This window comes from Sander vitreus, chromosome 2, assembly GCF_031162955.1.
Source record: "Sander vitreus isolate 19-12246 chromosome 2, sanVit1, whole genome shotgun sequence".
Classification (NCBI taxonomy): Eukaryota; Metazoa; Chordata; class Actinopteri; order Perciformes; family Percidae; genus Sander; species Sander vitreus.
The window spans coordinates 34,373,067-34,390,904 of record NC_135856.1 but is presented as its reverse complement, the minus strand read 5'-3'; the positions used below and the strand labels follow the sequence as shown (position 1 = coordinate 34,390,904).

The 17,838-nt window shown below is 42.9% G+C and overlaps 1 protein-coding gene across 1 annotated transcript; it reads right to left on the bottom strand.

Moving 5' to 3' along the window:
* Positions 1-516: 516 nt before the first annotated feature.
* vps37c (VPS37C subunit of ESCRT-I) lies at positions 517-11,853 on the bottom strand. The gene is made up of 5 exons (XM_078266894.1): positions 11,355-11,853; positions 10,898-11,011; positions 6,150-6,321; positions 5,477-5,559; positions 517-4,152 (listed from the first exon to the last, which is right to left on the bottom strand). Exons 2-5 carry the CDS (start codon positions 10,988-10,990, stop codon positions 3,430-3,432), a joined length of 1,071 nt encoding a protein of 356 aa, XP_078123020.1. The 5' UTR covers positions 10,991-11,011; positions 11,355-11,853; the 3' UTR covers positions 517-3,429.
* Between the last annotated feature and the right edge of the window lie 5,985 nt (positions 11,854-17,838).

Genomic DNA, 17,838 nt, shown 5'->3' with positions numbered 1-17,838 from the left:
TAACCATTATTAAAACCTTTAGTTACAGCCTATAATGCTTTATAAAGGATAGTACCTGTGACCGCTGCTGTGCTAGCAGAGGGCACTTTAGCATGTCACTATGACATCCATACACTTGGCCATGGATCCCAGCCTTTATGCTACAACACTTCCTGTTGCAGTCTAGGCCTGTGATCACGAGCATCTGGACTGTATGTGAGCAATCCATGACACGTTTTTGAAACTGCTGATTGATCTCACACATCATTCCTAAATAATTTTACATTTGCCGTTTCAATCTGTCTGGTGGCTCTTTGCTGGAGAAAATTCTCTGTCCCCAACGAAATGATGCTTTTCAAATGTAAGCTGCTATTGTTCTATATTATACAGCACATACTCAACTAAGCTCTGAATATGAAGTAACCATTGTGAACAGAAAGTGGGGCCCAACATTTGGAATTAAATATCTATGAGCACTCTTGGTACCAGAGATGTCACTGAAAAGACACCTAAATGATTTAGACGAGTCCATTCCAACAGAGTATGAGCTCTCAGACAGCCAGTCAGGCAGCTTTTAAACACAAAGACAGAAAACAAAAAGGACAATTACCATTTCATGGATTTGAGGTGATAACGAACAGCTGAAACCAGGAACTCTAAACCAGCTCATAAATAAGAATAAAAACATAACTGCAGAATTTCCCTTTGCTAACAGCAACCATGGTTGTCTCTTAGTGTTGGTGTGGGCCTGTGGAGTCGTCATTAACAGAACAGAGACTGTCATGAGATCACTGATTGGCTGCTTGTCCATACGACTCCTGATGAAACCCCAGCTGTGACGGGGCAGGGAGGCCCGAGCAACAATTACAGCCCTATTACATCATCGCCCAGGTAAAATCCTCTTATGAAAACAAACAAGCTAAGGATTCTCTTCAAGGCAACACTTTTACTGACATGCAGGGTCATGAAATAAAAATAAACTGCTGGTAAAAGCTGTGATGCTGCTCTGCAGTTGTGTATACGGTACAGCTCAAATCACACAACTACCAACTGCTACAGCACATACACCTCCTAACATTTACACTTTTCAAACGTAATGACCCATTCAATTAGGACCTTGCAAATCAGTACTCCATTACAGTTCCCTTTAATGATTCCCTTGCTCTGTTATTGGGGACTGTTAATTGCAGTACTGTGTTTTACAGGCTGGGACCAATTTGGATTAATTTAAATCACCTCTAGATACAGCTTGGTGGAATGTCCAACACGTGTGTGACAATATTGGCACAAAGACACGTTTTGATCTGGGCGCTAATGGGGCACTGCAAAAAATATCAGACAGAGAATGTTGAACTGTATAACTACTTTCTAGATAGTGATACTACTGATAAAGGGCTGTGACATAGCTGAGAGGAGATGTAAAAGATAAAATATGATTAGTTTGATGAAATGATAAGTTGCAAGATAAAAAGTCCATGTGACATTACAGTTTGGTGGTGATCCCAAAGTGTGATACAAATTTAGAGAGGTGGTATGTACTGCTTAAATATCCTTACATGATCTGTCATCAATCACCTACATTGCATTTCCAATGATATAATTTACATTGATTCAACTGACACAGAACCGAGCGTGAACCTTTATCATTTTACCCCCAGAAACTATGCACACCACGTGTTCTCACTGATAGTGTGAACTTATAGAAATAAAACTATTTTCTTCTGGTAAATATTGTCAAGCATCAGTTCATATTCAAGGAGCAGATATGGAGGAGGAGAGTGATGGAGAGGAGGATGGGGGGTGGGGGCACAGACAGTGTGGGAACAAAGAAGCCAGACTATGTTTGGTTCAAACCACAGACTCCACCAGGTATCAGGGTGTTACTATAGTGCTCCTTACATTGCATTTTCAAGATTTGCATCTGTTAATAACAGACAGGCCTACCTGGCTCTGTGTATTTGCTGGAACCCAAGATTTTGGAATATGAAAAGAGCTTCAAGACTGAAAAACGCCAGTTCTGAGGTGGAGTTGGTATTTATCTACATTTGTTTGACAAATATCTGCCTTCCACAGCAGCACGATGATGTTTGTGGGATAAGCTACATACAGGAAACTACTAATTTAAGATATGCTTCATTAAAGACCAATATATTTCTTTAAGCTACACTTTTTCATTTTTTCTCTGGATCAGATGACTTTGTGTAATGTAAAAGATGTTGCTCTCAGTGATAAACCCACAGAGAATTATTAACAAGTTCCCTCACCTCTATAAGCAACTGTTTACACCATCAGTATATGGTCTTTGTGAGTGTTCAGTGTTGTTACAGCGAAATACACTTTTTTGGAAGACAGTGGCTTATTTCTGTCTTGAATGTAGGGCTAGACTGCATTGTGGGAAACAAATGAAGGCTTAGAAAGAGTGGTTTAGAACAGGCTTTGGGTGTTGCAGGGGCTGCTGGGTAGCTCCTGGCACCATGTCCAGCACCTGTTGGTGTGACCGGGCCTTTACCGTGATGAAGGGAGGCCCAGCAGCTGACAGACAGCTGCAGCTAACTTCCTCTTCCAACCCTGACGTTAAAGGGAAGCGCTGTCATCGCCACAGCTTCTTTGGTTGACCAACAGAAAGTACTGGTGCTTCTTCTGCCCACAGGTAATTGTGCATTATGAAATTACCTGTATGGATACCACATGTATGGAAGAGCCAAGCAGCTACAGCTGAGGAGAAGGTGTTCCCAAAACCCTGCATCTTAGATTAACTCAATTTAAGATCCATTATTATAACCAGCCATGTACTTGCCAATTTAATTGCACTGTATGAGCCTAAGAGTCACGAAAGAAGCCCAGGACATACATCTTCCATTAGGGTGCTTTTCTTAATGAAGACTGTGCTCATGAATAACAATGTGACCCAGACAGATTGTGGTCAGACAGCTATTGGACACTGAAGTGGTTGTATAAATGTTTTTTTTTATGTATTTGTCATAAGGGGGAGTGCATTTGTGTGTTTATAAGGACTTTCTGATTGCCAAATAGCAACACACACCCACACACAAGAAATGGAAGAAAGAGGGAGCGATGGAGAGGGAGTGTATGAAGGGCCAGATACAAGTGTTGTAACACTTAAACACAACACAACAACCTGAGACTAGTGTGGGGGAGTCGTTGGGTCGTAGGGTGACAGAGAGAGGGAGAAGGAAAGAAAGAAAGACAGAGAGATCAGCAGACTGATATTTAGAGAAAGGGAGAAATAGTGCAACAAAGATAAGTAAAGCGAGAGACCTCTCAGCATGGGAGAAAGGAAGAGGGAGGGTAGAAAGGTAAAAAGACGAAGAAGGAGAGGGACCTGGGGCGGAGGAGGCTGGAGTTTAGGGAGGCAGTGAGGAGAAAGGGGTGAGATAGCAAAGAAGGGAAGAATTGAGACAGAGGAAGTAGAGAGGAGTAGTAGTGCCTTCATGAGTACGGCTGTGGGACTCCGTATCCTGGTCTGTAGATGGGTCTGCCTGTTGGCGACTGAGAATCAGCACATGGCGGCCCGGCCGGGTAGCTGTAGCCTCCGTAGCTGTAGGAGGCCGGGTAGGGCGCAGGGCCGCTCTGGGGGGGGCTTGGGGTGTACTGGCCGAATGCTGAGCCCGGGTGTGGGGTAGGGAAGGAGGGCTGGGTGGGGTAGGGACAGGCGGCTGAAGCTGTAGGCCCGAACGCAGGCCTGGGGCCAGAGTAGCTCCCTGCTGGGGTGAAAGGTGAACTGGAACCTGGGTACGGAGGGAACTGTGACGGGGGGTTGGCCGTGCCTGAGCCTGCGGCAGCCGCAGAGGGAGGGTTGGGTGGGGAGACAGGGTAGGGGGTGTAGGGGAGGCCGGAGGGGCCCGCTGCAGATGAGGAGGCCGGCTGCGAGGGGTAGCTGCAGGACTGAGCTGTGGAGATTGGCTGCTGTGGATTGGTCGTTGTCGCTGTTGTTGTCTGTTGATTCCAGGGTGAGGGCGCGGCAGCGGGGTCTTGGCTGACGCCTGCTGATGATGTCATGGCGTTGGGATTGCCCTCGCTCTTCTGTCGTAGGATCTCCTGGAGTTTCTCTATCCTCACCCGTCTTTTGTGAGCTAGGGAGCGCAGTGAGAGGAAGCGATCCAGGAAGGAGTCCAATGGCAGAGAGCCCTCCAGAAACTCATCAGCTAGAGTCTGCAGACAGAGACACCAGCAGTCACAGTCATGCTGAGCACATCATACTAGCATCATACTAGTGCAGAGTACTGAACTCCCTTCAACCAGACACGTCTCTGATTGGCCACTGACTGCCTAACACACACAGGGCCCTATTTTAACAATCTAAGGTGCGTTTAGGGCGTGTCCAAATCCAAAACTTTTGCTAGTTTGACGGCAGAAAAAAGGGTCAGAGTGTCGGGCGCATGGTTCAAAAGGGTTGTACTTAGTGTCTTCATTAATTCATAGGTGTGTTTTGGGCGTAACATGCAATAAACCAATCAGTGTCATCTCCCGTTCCCTTTAAAAGCCAGGCACGTTTGTACCTTGGCGGATTTGCACAATAATATTTTTATTTGTAATATTTTGCATGTTTGTGTGCTGCTGCGCTTCCCTGTGTGTGTGTAACAAGCATAGTGTGTGCACACTGTGCATAAGCCTAGGCGCATTTTACTAATTTGCAGTTAAAATAACAATGAAATGCTGCGTTATTGACTTTAGACCAGGTTTTTGTTGGTCAATGGTTGCGATCACTTCCCGCTGCCTCAAGATAGCAATACGCCCAAAATGCACCTGAACACACCTCCCTGTAAGACCAGCACGCCCATGGGCGCACAGATGGGCGCAGGTGCATTTGCTATTTAAACGACGTGGGCGCTGGACGGGAAATTGACAACTGCGTCGTTCTTAAACTAGCAAAGACACTTGCGTCGGGCTTTGCGCTGCGCCAGGTCCAAGATAGTGCCCACAGACTCAGAACAGAGACAGTGAGAGGCTGTTTGGAATGGGCCACCTGCTTGGCCTCCTGTAATGCTGCTACAATTAAAATATGGAGTTATTACAGACATTTGCCTCATGGACTTAGGGTGGTGCCCCATGCGCCACGTTGATATCACCACAGTCAATGTTTAATAACGGCGGTGCTGTCTCGTCTCCTCATTATTATCGTTAACAAATCATCAGCTTAATGGCTTGACGGTTATAAAGCAAAGTTAAAGTATGGATGTAATTAGCGGAGGTATTTTGCCGACGGTAATGTTATTAGCGTTATAAGTTGGAACACTTACACAGGGTCTGTCGCTTAACTCTCTTAACAATATAATATAGATAATATTAACAACACTATATAAATAGAGTAGATCTACACCACACTATAATTTACAGAGACCCAACAATACCCCTCAAAAGCAAGCATTGGGTGCAGTACTGTTTACGCATCTTTAAGCCAAATACAAACAGCTGCATTATGCATCAGCATACATTTCACATTGATATTGTGTGTGTGTGTGTGTGTGGTTCTGACCTCTGACTCTGCCTCTGCTTTGCTGCCCTCTGTCTGTAGTCTGGAGAACAATGCCTCTGGAGACATCTGACCCACCATCCCATCTGAGAGAGAGAGAGAGAGAGAGAGAGAGAGAGAGAGAGAGAGAGAGAGAGAGAGAGAGAGAGAGAGAGAGAGAGATTAATCCCAAATTAATTGCAATTTTTTTAATCTGTTCTAAATGTACTTTAAATGTGCTGGTGGTATTTGTGACTCGACTACTCAGTTCACATGGACAGTACATGCAGATAACTTTAGTCTTTTGGAGAGAACCATCTGGACGGGCTTTGAAACTCAACTTGCCATTCAAAAGAGCCTTTTCTTTCTCTATTTCTGCTCAAGGAGCGTTGTTTCTGCTGGCCAACGCTCATGGATGTATTATAAGACCTGTAAGACCAGCGTCTCGTCTCGTTTGTTATGTAGCTCTAATGGTAATGAGTCAAATCTATTTTGAAGCATCCAGCTCTTGATTTGAACAGAATATCCTACGGGATTGTGCCATGCATGACATGCACTTGACTACCTTTTAGAGATAGTAAATTCAACTGTCTCAGAAAGTCTCAGGACTCCCTTTATTTATCCAGCCTTTATTCCTCCCTACCTAAAAACCAAGTTTTCCTTTACTGTGCCACGCTGAAGGAATCCTTCGTCCTACCTCTCAGGGAGAAGTGTTGTCTGTAGGTTTCGCTGATGGCCTCTAGCTGAGAATATCTCTCCACCAGCACCTCTTTCTCCGCCTCCAGCCGAGGCTTCATGTCCAGGTTCTGCTCAGCCAGGCTGCGGTTGGATGCCAACGCCATCTCTCTCTCCAGCTGGATGTTCTGGATCTGAAGAGGGACAGAGATACTATTTAATTTGACTGATAAAAAAGGACAGAATAGAGGTGTGATGGCAAATTTACATTTAAGCATGATTCTCTATATTATTTGTATAATTTCTTTTACCGTTTCTCTCACAATACTGGAAGGGAGTTTTTTTTATTCTCACATGTTGAAAGTAAGAGCCACAAAGTCTGGGAACGTAATGTGTACGCTGAACAGAAAGGGTCTACAAGGTCACCCTAAACTATCTGTTATTTCTCCCTGGATAGTTGAGACTTCTCACATAGCTGAGATAAACGAGATGTCTAAACCTCGGGGTAGAAAGTGCTACAGAGGGGAAGAAGTGAAGTGGGTCCTGAATGTCTGACTATGTTTGATTGTAAAAAATGTTGAGTCATGTTTAGAAAAGGGGCATGTCTTTCTATCTCACTGGAGATGCATATATACTGTGTGCTTTTTCTTATTCGTTGAAGAGACCTTTCACACCAGCGCTGCGTGCCTTCTGTGAACCGTGTGCTTCCTTGTAAACTTGCAAGTTTATAATAAAATACAAAAACCTAACTTTGTTTAGTCTTCGACTGTCCTTATTTTGTTTCACCTTCCTATTTTAAAACATCTACACCTGCTGCATCGAAAACTTCCACCACAGAGGTCGAGCAGACATGATGCTGCTTAGCACCTTTGCCTTTTTTATTGAGCTTTTAGTTCAAGCAGTCAGAGAAAAAAAAACAAACTTAAGGGTTACACATTAAAAGGTGTTAAAAAAAAAAAAAAGCTATTCTCAAACAACCAATCATTACGCTCCCTATAACAACGAAGCTCCTAATATCATATGACCATCTCTCAGGATATAGAATCAAAAATATTTCAAAAACACTGAGGCTACATTTCCACTGCTACGTTTTGGTTTAAAAAGGAATATCTTCTGCTCTGTTTCCCCTTCTCATTCCCCCTGCTCTGACCTTTCCTACTTACAAAGCATGTAGCGGTCTGTAATTGTTATCATAGGTACACTTCAACTGTGAGAGACGGAATCTAAAACAAAAATTCAGAAAATCACATTGTATGATTTTTAAATAATTAATTTGCATTTTATTGCATAACATAAGTATTTGATCACCTACCAACCAGTAAGAATTCCGGCTCTCATAGACCTGTTAGTTTTTCTTTAAGAAGCCCTCCTGTTCTCCACTCATTACCTGTATTAACTGCACCTGTTTGAACTTGTTACCTGTATAAAAGACACTTGTCCACACACTCAAACAGACTCCAACCTCTCCACAATGGCCAAGACCAGAGAGCTGTGTAAGGACATCAGGGATAAAATTGTAGACCTGCACAAGGCTGGGATGGGCTACAGGACAATAGGCAAGCAGCTTGGTGAGAAGGCAACAACTGTTGGCGCAATTATTAGAAAATGGAAGAAGTTCAAGATGACGGTCAATCTCCCTCGGTGTGGGGCTCCATGCAAGATCTCACCTCGTGAGGCATCAATGATCATGAGGAAGGTGAGGGATCAGCCCAGAACTACACAGCAGGACCTGGTCAATGACCTGAAGAGAGCTGGGACCACAGTCTCAAAGAAAACCATTAGTAACACACTACGCCATCATGGATTTAAATCCTGCAGCGCACGCAAGGTCCCCCTGCTCAAGCCAGCGCATGTCCAGGCCCGTCTGAAGTTTGCCAATGACCATCTGGATGATCCAGAGGAGGAATGAGAGAAGGTCATGTGGTCTGATGAGACAAAAATAGAGCTTTTTGGTCTAAACTCCACTCGCCGTGTTTGGAGGAAGAAGAAGGATGAGTACAACCCCAAGAACACCATCCCAACCGTGAAGTATGGAGGTGGAAACATCATTCTTTGGGGATGCTTTTCTGCAAAGGGGACAGGACGACTGCACCGTATTGAGCGGAGGATGGATGGGGCCATGTATCGCAAGATCTTGGCCAACAACCTCCTTCCCTCAGTAAGAGCACTGAAGATGGGTCGTGGCTGGGTCTTCCAGCATGACACACACAACCAGGGCAACTAAGGAGTGGCTCCGTAAGAAGCATCTCAAGGTCCTGGAGTGGCCTAGCCAGTCTCCAGACCTGAACCCAATAGAAAATCTTTGGAGGGAGCTGAAAGTCCGTATTGCCCAGCGACAGCCCCAAAACCTGAAGGATCTGGAGAAGGTCTGTATGGAGGAGTGGGTCAACATCCCTGCTGCAGTGTGTGCAAACCTGGTCAAGAACTACAGGAAACGTATGATCTCTGTAATTGCAAACAAAGGTTTCTGTACCAAATATTAAGTTGATTTTCTGATGTATCAAATACTTATGTCATGCAGTAAAATGCAAATTAATTACTTAAAAATCACTCACAGTTGAAGAGTACCTATGATAAAAATTACAGATTTCTACATGCTTTGTAAGTGGGAAAACCTGGAAAATCGGCAGTGTATCAAATACTTGTTCTCCCCATTGTATGTATATATACTGTAAGTTGGCAACTCTGTGCACACGCGGTAGAATGTTTTTAAGGAGAAAGTAGGCCTATCAACAGAAATAAATGATCAAAATTACTGTCATGGGAAAAATACTCAACAGCTTCAGAATTCCGATGTCGATAAATGTTCCATTAATTGTCCAGCCCTAGAGTGAACACTAATGATAAGCACTCAACTAAATATATAAACGAGAAATTGAAAAAAAAAAAAAAAAAAGAAGAGTTTCATGTTGAAAATCTAGACGATGGCCAAATGTGTGGAAGATACACCGTACATCGACCAGTTTACACACATGTAGAGAATTCTTCTGGAGAAATCGGATCCCTTTTGTGAAAAGTAAGCAGTTGCACAGACGTTGTGAGTTGAGACTAATATCCATGCGGGTGAAATAATATAATTTGCTGGTGAGCATATTTTATTGCCCTGACGACATAGATGTGACACCAAAGTGAACCCTGTACTAGAACATAAGGTCCCTAAGACTTGTTTGGTGCTTTATTTCAGTAATTCCCCTGAAGAAAGTGTGATTAGATATTAGGTTTAAAAAAAATATTACCAGGAAATAAGGAAAGGTATAAAGCCACACGATATGAGGAAAATATGCAATAACGTTGTTCTGCTACTTCCAGTATACTGCTGAATTAAATCAAATTCCTTGTTGAATTTAAAACAAATTAACAAATTGAACATTGGATTAAACATAAAAGGCAGCACTAAAAAAGAATGTCAGTTACATTTTAAAGTGCAGTTATCTGCTGATATTTTCTTTCAACTCACACAAAAAAGTAACCTCTGAGTGTCTTTAGCGATGTGTTGCAGCCTCTCGCGATGTGTTTATTCTGCAAGTTGATATTGCAATGATGATAAAAAAATTTTTTTAAAAGGATATATTGTGCAGCCCTAAAAGGTAGCAGCGCCGACAAAGGACCAATCTTACCTAACCATCTTAATGGAAAATCTGACACATATCTTGAGACTAAAAAGCACAACTGGAGAAAAAAATTAGGAAATGGACTTTAAACAAGACTGCATCGTTAAAATGTTGCAAATGTTTTTCCTATAAAGATCTACTCAGTGATGAGTGGGACCCATCTACCTAGCATCAGATACACATACATATATCAGTGTAGGGCTGCACGATATGAGGATTTTATCTAATTGAGGTTATTTTGACTGATATTGCGATTGCGAAATGATTCACGATATTGGAGGGAATGATCATTTTTGTATCATTATTCTTATTTTCATTGAAAAATAATCTAAAACATGAAAATGATTATAGTGTGATTTCTGCGAGGATCTGTACCAAACAAAGATTTTTTCTTTAGTCCGTTGGATAGGATTTGTAGGCCGGGACGTCTCTGCAGCCCCACAATGCTTTACTTTAGAATGGTTTGACACATATTTAGCCTTTAACAAAAACGGGGCCCCGCCTGCCATATTGTCCACCCCCTGCGATTTGGATATTGCACTAGTCCATATTGCGATTTCAATAAAATTGTGATTCATTGTGCAGCCTTATATCAGTGAGGTGCCTGGCAGAGCCAAAGCTTACTACAAGTAATGGGCTTGCTAGAGGTTATGCTAGACTTTTTTTTGGACAGCCAATACGGACATAAAATCCAGAAATCCAGCCATAAAAATAAAATTTCCTACATACTTTATCAAAACCCATGTCATTTTACTGTACAGTTTTAAGAAATGTAAAGGGAATGTCAGCTTTTATGACAGGTCAAAGATGTTTGATGACTTTTTACATTGGAGCTCCCTCCAAGAAAACAGTGTAGTTTCACATTTCAAATGAACTAGTTGAAGCATGTGCCAGCTGGCTACTATTCTCAGCCAGCTGGACACTGTATGCACTAGTGGAAAACCTCGGAGGACTACACATACACAGCACATTAATGCCAGCTACCCAGTACAATAACAGGTTTGTACCACCATCTTTGCTTCACGTCTCCTCAGTGGTTACTGATGAGGGAAAGCATTTTTTGTGACTTCCCCCACCTAGACTATCCACCCAGTTTGGGGTTTTAAATAAGAAACAAGCCCTATATATAATGGGATGTAAGGTAAAGCGTATTCTTTACCTCGTCAGACTCCAGAGCCATAGACTCCACCCTCTGTGGGTTGTCCAGGAGCTCCTGTAGCTCTGATTGGCTCAGGTCCTGGAGCTTCTCCATTTGATTTGCCAGGATGGCTGCCTGTCATAAAGGAACCAGGAAATAAGAGTTAAAAACAATGTTGGACACAGAAAGTGGATAGTGAGAGGCCTACCGTCTTTATTTTAATACTACTAGATAACCATTTGCCATAAGCCTATCAGGCCATTGTGAACTAATCAAGACAAAACTAACTAGGCCTATGTCACTGTTGGTATATGACAAATATGGCCATTATTTTACAATAGCAGTGACCGTAACACAGTTAACATTCTAAATTCACAATACAAACATATAATGGAGCGAAGAGACACACAACAGAACAAGTTGTTCAGACGAACAGTGGTAACGTTAGTGACAGCAGGTAAAATCCGCTGCTACTTACCTGACGCTAGCAAACCAGATTGAGCCTGATGACAGGGACTGGTGGTGACATCCAACACCACCTCTCTATTTCGACTGACAGGCGGACACGGCACCCAGCTCAACGAAAAGCCGCCGACTCGCTTTCGACGTACTTGACCCGCGAGCTAACTAGCTACTCGGCCGACGGCCAATCTCAGCAGACGGTTCCGCGTTGAGCAATGTGATGACAACAACAGTCTGTACGATAGCAATGTCAGCCACTTAACGTTAGCCACCGTCAACTTCGAGGGAAGCCCGGCGATATGGCGATCAAAAACAGAGCCCGGAATGACGCTGCTCGGTCCTGACGATCACTGTCAAACGCCTCTGTAGTCCGATAATGCTTACTTTAACAAACGGACGACTTCACTCGACAAAAATATGTTAGAAAATGACAAATTCTTCGCTTAAAATGGGAAAGTTTCACTCCACACTGACAGATACCGCTGCCATTTTAGGAACCATCCAAGTTGGTCGGGGATGTCCGGACAAAATTAAAATATTCTAAAGATGCACCGGTAAACTGTAACAAACTCCTGATATATAGTTTTAACATTTTTAAATAGTTACTGTTTGCTGGCCTATTTGTGTGTAATTATTTAAAACTGGGGCCGTTATTCCTCTGGTTTCCCCTGTGTCGCAGGGGAATGGTAGGGTCCTGTGCTCAGCTGATGTAAGGGAAACCCCTATGTGACGGTGACCATCTCCTGCTGCCAGTACTTCTGTCGATGGGAAAATATCTGTCACCCTGCACTGCTGGAGGAGCTGCACACCAGTGGTGTAGTCTAATGTATTGTAGTGGGTATTCTGTACTGTATATAAACATATTGGCCAGAATCTGCCTTTTATATATATATATATATATATATATATATATATATATATATATATATATATATATAATCAGTATATTTTTATGTTTAACGTAGTATTTCATTTTATCAATGGGAAACATACATGTGTACAGACAAGGCTAGCAGCAGCAGCGTCAGACACGTTTCTGGTGTGTAAAGACATAGAAAACGCCACACAGCTGACACGCAACAGAAACGCGACGCTCACGCCACGCAGGCAGTGTGTAACCGGCCTGAGGCCATCGCCACCGCATCCATCTGTGAGGTTGTCAGCTTTGTGTCTGCCTGGCTCAGAGCGCTGTCCAGCAAAAAGCCACGAAGCTTAAAAAGCTCTCAAAAGTTAGCTTTGGCTGCTTCTCGCTTGCCATGATTACTCTGCTACCAGCCTCTGTCACGTCCTGTGTGGAGCTTGTGAGCGCGCAGCTGAGAAGGCAGTGTCGCTGTCAAATCTGTCCCTGGGAAAAGTAACGTGGGCCGAATTGAAAAAGGAACTACGTTTCGTTACCAAATTTTCTGTAGTAGCGCGTTACACTACTTTTTACCCAAAAAAGTAGTTACGGTTACAGTAGCGTAACTACTTTTTTGGGTAAACAGTAGTTACGTAACGCGTTACTTTGTAACGCGTTACGTAACTACTGTAACTACTTTGTAACGCGTTACACCCAACACTGGTTATTGCGCATTTTTAAGTGGGTATATGGAAATCCTGGAGCTTTCTTAGTGGGTATACTGCATATACCTGCGTATTACGTAGACTACACCACTGCTAATAGCTTTGGTAGCCAATGAGAAGCATAATCCATTCTGATTAGACATTTAGCATTTTGGCAAGAGTCCACCTACATAAGCATGAAAGATGATACTTCCTGTTATTGCAGGTTTCTTTTATCCTATTGGTACTGTGCATTTCTCAATACTGAGTTCACTTTTCGTTGCTTTGACACAAAACACATTCAATGACCACATAGTTTGAATGAATTGTTTTCTCACTCAAACTCAACCACCAACCAAAACTCTGTCCATTTTGCACATGTTTACATAACTGTCTAAACTGTTCTTATTACATTTTTTGCTGATTGCTTAAGCACTATTTAGAATGGATGTACTTCCTGCGGCAGCTGAAGAAATTCAACCTGCCAAAGACAATGATGGTGCACTTCTACACAGCCATCATTGAGTCCATCCTCACATCCTCCATCACCATATGATACGCTGCTAGCACAGCCAAGGACAAGGGCAGACTGCAGCGTGTCATTCGGTCAGCTGAGAAGGTGATTGGCTGCAATCTGCCGCCGCTCCAGGACCTTTACGCCACCAGGACTCTGAAGCGTGCTGGAAAGATTGTGGCTGACCCCTCCCACCCCGGCAACAAACTCTTTGAGTCACTCCCCTCTGGCAGGAGGCTGAGGTCCATCAGGACCAAAACCTCACGTCACAAGGACAGTTTTTTCCCCTCTGCCACTACATGCCACTGTACTTAATCTGCTCTTTTTATCTTAATTCTTACTCTCTTATTTTTAATACATTCTGTGTGTGTATATATATACTCAGTGATTAGAGTACTGTAAATGAAGTACACAGCGAAAGTGTAAATATACAATAAGTTCACCAAACACTACACAAGACCAATGCTGCAGACTGAGGAAAATGCAATTAATTTCTCCCCATATACCCAAATCAGTCAACATGTGAACATGGAGAATCACAACAAAATATGGCCCAGTTTTCATGCTACTACATTAGTGTGCATAACACTGTTAGCTCAGCAAACAACAGACAAACATAAAATGCTGTATCCAGTACAGGTTACAATTACAAAAACAACAAACAAAAAAAATCTTAAAACAACTGAAAATACAGTACAGAAAATACTAGACTTACCTACAGTGTTTAAACCTGATTGGTGTGTCTACAATTAAGCAATCACGTGTTTGCGCACCTGATGGCTTTTGCTGCGTTCATGTCACCTGGGAATAACAGGGACCGCCCCCGTGATTACGTTGTTTTTCCGACTGCCAGCATTCACATGGTCGGGATCGGTCGGGATGCGTGTTCTTCTTCTGTTATATTGGCGTTTGGCATAACAACTTGTCGCATGACTGCCACCAACGGTGGGCCGTAGCCTAGAGCATCAGGTGTGTGAAAACATGGAGGCCACAATAACAAAAGATTTGCTGCTGTTTTCTTACACGAGCATAGAAACAGCACATGGACAGGTGTTTGTTTGTGTTATCTGCAGGACAACGAACGGGAAAGGACATGGATAAGGTGTTGTTTTTTTTTACATGGGCCTATTTATGAATAATTTGAAACATGTTACATCTGTGTATGTTTCTTGGCAGAGGCGTTTGTCCACAATAAACAGTTTATTGTCATTGAAATAAACTGTTTATACATATTCAGTGAACCAAAGTCGCCTACATCAAATGTCAGTTGTCAACAACGCGTCACCAACTGGGAAACTCTGTTAGCAAAATCTAGCCTGAGTTTCCCACCTCTGATTCCCACAGGAAGGGACGTGAATGATGACGTTTTCAGTCGGAATTTTTTTTTTTCGATGTCTATGAACGCAGCATGTGTTTCACAGATTGGCTCATAGGTGTGGTCATTTGACAGTCAGTGCTTTGGAATTGCAAGGAAGTGACATCATGATATACTTCTGTGTCTAATGTACACAAGTGTGTTTAGTGTTTTGCAAATCACTGTGTGTATTGTTGTGTGAGGCTGACATTGTGCTTATAGTGGTGCACATCTGGGCCAATGTTTTGCTCCTTGAGTGTAAGGGTTTGATAACTGTGTAATACTTTTGATTTCAGTGTGTAAGCAATTGGCAAAAACTGTAGTACAAACAATACTGAGCACCTCATTATTCCTTGATGAATTGATCCTTGATGAAGTGATGCGTTTGTAAAAACACACTAAAAAATCCAAATTGCATTTTTAAACTATACTTTGTCTACAAATACCGGCCAATCAGAATCAGAAAAAATGTATTTATTGCCACAATAAGTACACTTAGGTGAAAATTGCATTGGTGAATGGTGCAAACATAAACAACCAAGCACGTTAAACATTAATATGAAATAAACAATAAATACAGAAAACAATGTATACAAAATAACTGTTTCATAGGAAAAAAAGAGGCTGAATGGGTTGAGTGCAGAATGTGCGAAGAATTTAAATTGCAATGGGCAGACGTATAGTCCAGGATAAAGGTTTGTGCAAATGAAGTCTTGCTTAGCCAGACCTTCCTCCAAACATTTTTGTCAATTGCTTAGCCAGTGTATCCCACCATAATGGTTATTATATTGCCAGATTCCAAACAATCCCACTTATATATATATATCCCACTTACAAATATGAATATATATTTCTATTGGTATGCTTAGTGACATTAATGCAAAAATATGAAGAAAAAACTATTCCACCTGTGTGTGCATGGTTATAATACCCATGGACCCCCCCCCCCAGGGGGGCTTGTGCCTCAGTGCATCTCTAGGTCTAGTGACGCCCCTGGGGCAGTGTCCCCGTTTTAAGTTTTACAAAGATTAAAAAATTACCTTTTTTGGAGGTATTTACGCTTCTGAGCTGAAAATGTCCCCAGATTTTGTCTCGGAAATCTGGTCACCTTATTCCAGACACACTTTTTAGCCCATAACTTACGGCGTCAAGTCACGAGTTACGACTTGGTTCTAGGCAAAGTCACCACAAACCCTTCTTGCTAGCATTAGCTAGCAGCTACCTACTGTTGACGTTAGCTAGCGCTAGCTGATACTAGCGATTTCTAGTCGGCAACATATTTTGGGCTTCATTTAATAAACATAACCTGTAGTAGTAAACAATCGTATGTGTATTGTTTTGATTACAATGTGTGGAATTATGGACCTCGAAATTAAACCCTCTCATGTAATATGGCTTAAACAAACTAAACACTGACGCAGGTTTCATCAAATAAACAACAAACTTCAACATCAGGGAGACAACATTAACATCCACAAATCTGCCAACTACAGGCTATGTATGGCTATCAGTAATTTAAATGTTTAAACGGCGTTCAATTAATTGCATCATGCTCACTAACTTAACCGTGACTTCATTATTAAAATAATTCACGATTTTGTATTCTGAAAAGTCGACGCTCGGGATGGCACCAGCTGGGAGGGAATGATACGGGATGTCTCCAAGCTGCAGCCATACACTCTTAGCTGTCGCAGCAAGTACATCCTTTGCTGAGCTTTTTTGATGATGGAACTGATATCCAGCTCCCACTTGAGGTCCTGGAATATCTTCAGGAGCGTGACGGACTGGTGACTGGAGGTGCAGCTGTTGGTGTACAGGGAGAAGAGCACAAGGGAAAGGACACTGCTTTGAGGGGAACCAGCGCTGATGGTCAGAGAGTCAGAGACGTGTTTCCCCAGCTTCACGCGCTGCTTCCTGTCAGACAGGAATTATGTGATCTAGAGCTTGAAGCCAAACCCTAATTTCTATCATTTTACACAGGCTCGGGCCGGGCTAGGGCTTGCCCTCCGAGTTGCGCAGTAAATGTGCGGTCAGGTGATGCGTTTAGATTAGTGCGAAAATGGATGCTGAGGAGGTGAAACGGAGGCTGGCTTCTGGAGGACTTATTTTATTTCTTTGTTCCAACTTCGAAGTGGCCTATAGCCTACGTTAGTCATGAATAAATTATGTTAAAAAATGATAAATGACTCATTCTTGACAAAAGGCAAAAGAGCTGTGTGCGTGCCGTGCGCACATTTGAATAATGTCGGGCTGTAAATGGGTTCGGGCTTTTAAAAAGCTGTCAATCAAAATGTACTTGTCAGGCCTAACCTTTCAGGCCCAATTACAGCTCTAATGTGATCCACCTGCAGGTGGGTCAGCTTGTCCTGTAGTAGAGCAGGGAGGATGGTGTTGAAGCAGTGTACAAACAGGATCCTGGCGTAGGATCCTGAGGAGTTCAGGTGCCAGAGGATGAAATGATGAGCCATGTTGACTGTGTCCTCTACAGACCTGTTGGCTCTGTAGGTGAACTGTAGGGGGTCCAGGAGTAGCTAGGAGAGGGTTCTTATGAGAGCCAGAACAAGGCGCTCAAAAGACTTCATAATCACAGAGGTCAGGTCAACGGGTCTGTAGTCATTCAATAACAAAAATAAGGAACAAGGCAGGCCTGCTTGGTTCTTTCGGGGAATGATTGTAAACTTTTTGATGCTCTGGGTCAGGACGTACGTTTAACTGACATGCAGCACAAGAATGGGACAGTTAGGTTTAGGAAAAGATGGTGGGAGGGGTTACAAAATGTACGTTTCAGTGACACGTGGGACAAGAACGGGACACGAACCCCGGTCTCCTGGGTGAAAGTCCTTAGTTGTTTGACCCATTCACCCCCCAAACCAACCTCCTTGAGCAGATTTGAATACTACTCTACCATTTTCTCTCTTAATACTACGTAATCTTACAGCTGCTGCTATGCCAGGTGCGTTCCATACAGACGCTAAAGGGGGATTTTTGCGTTGGTATCTGACGCTGAGAGACACTAACCAGACCAGTACTTTACAAGTTGGGAGTGAGAACGGGTTGATGTTCAAAGATATTTATCCTCTGTTACTCTTG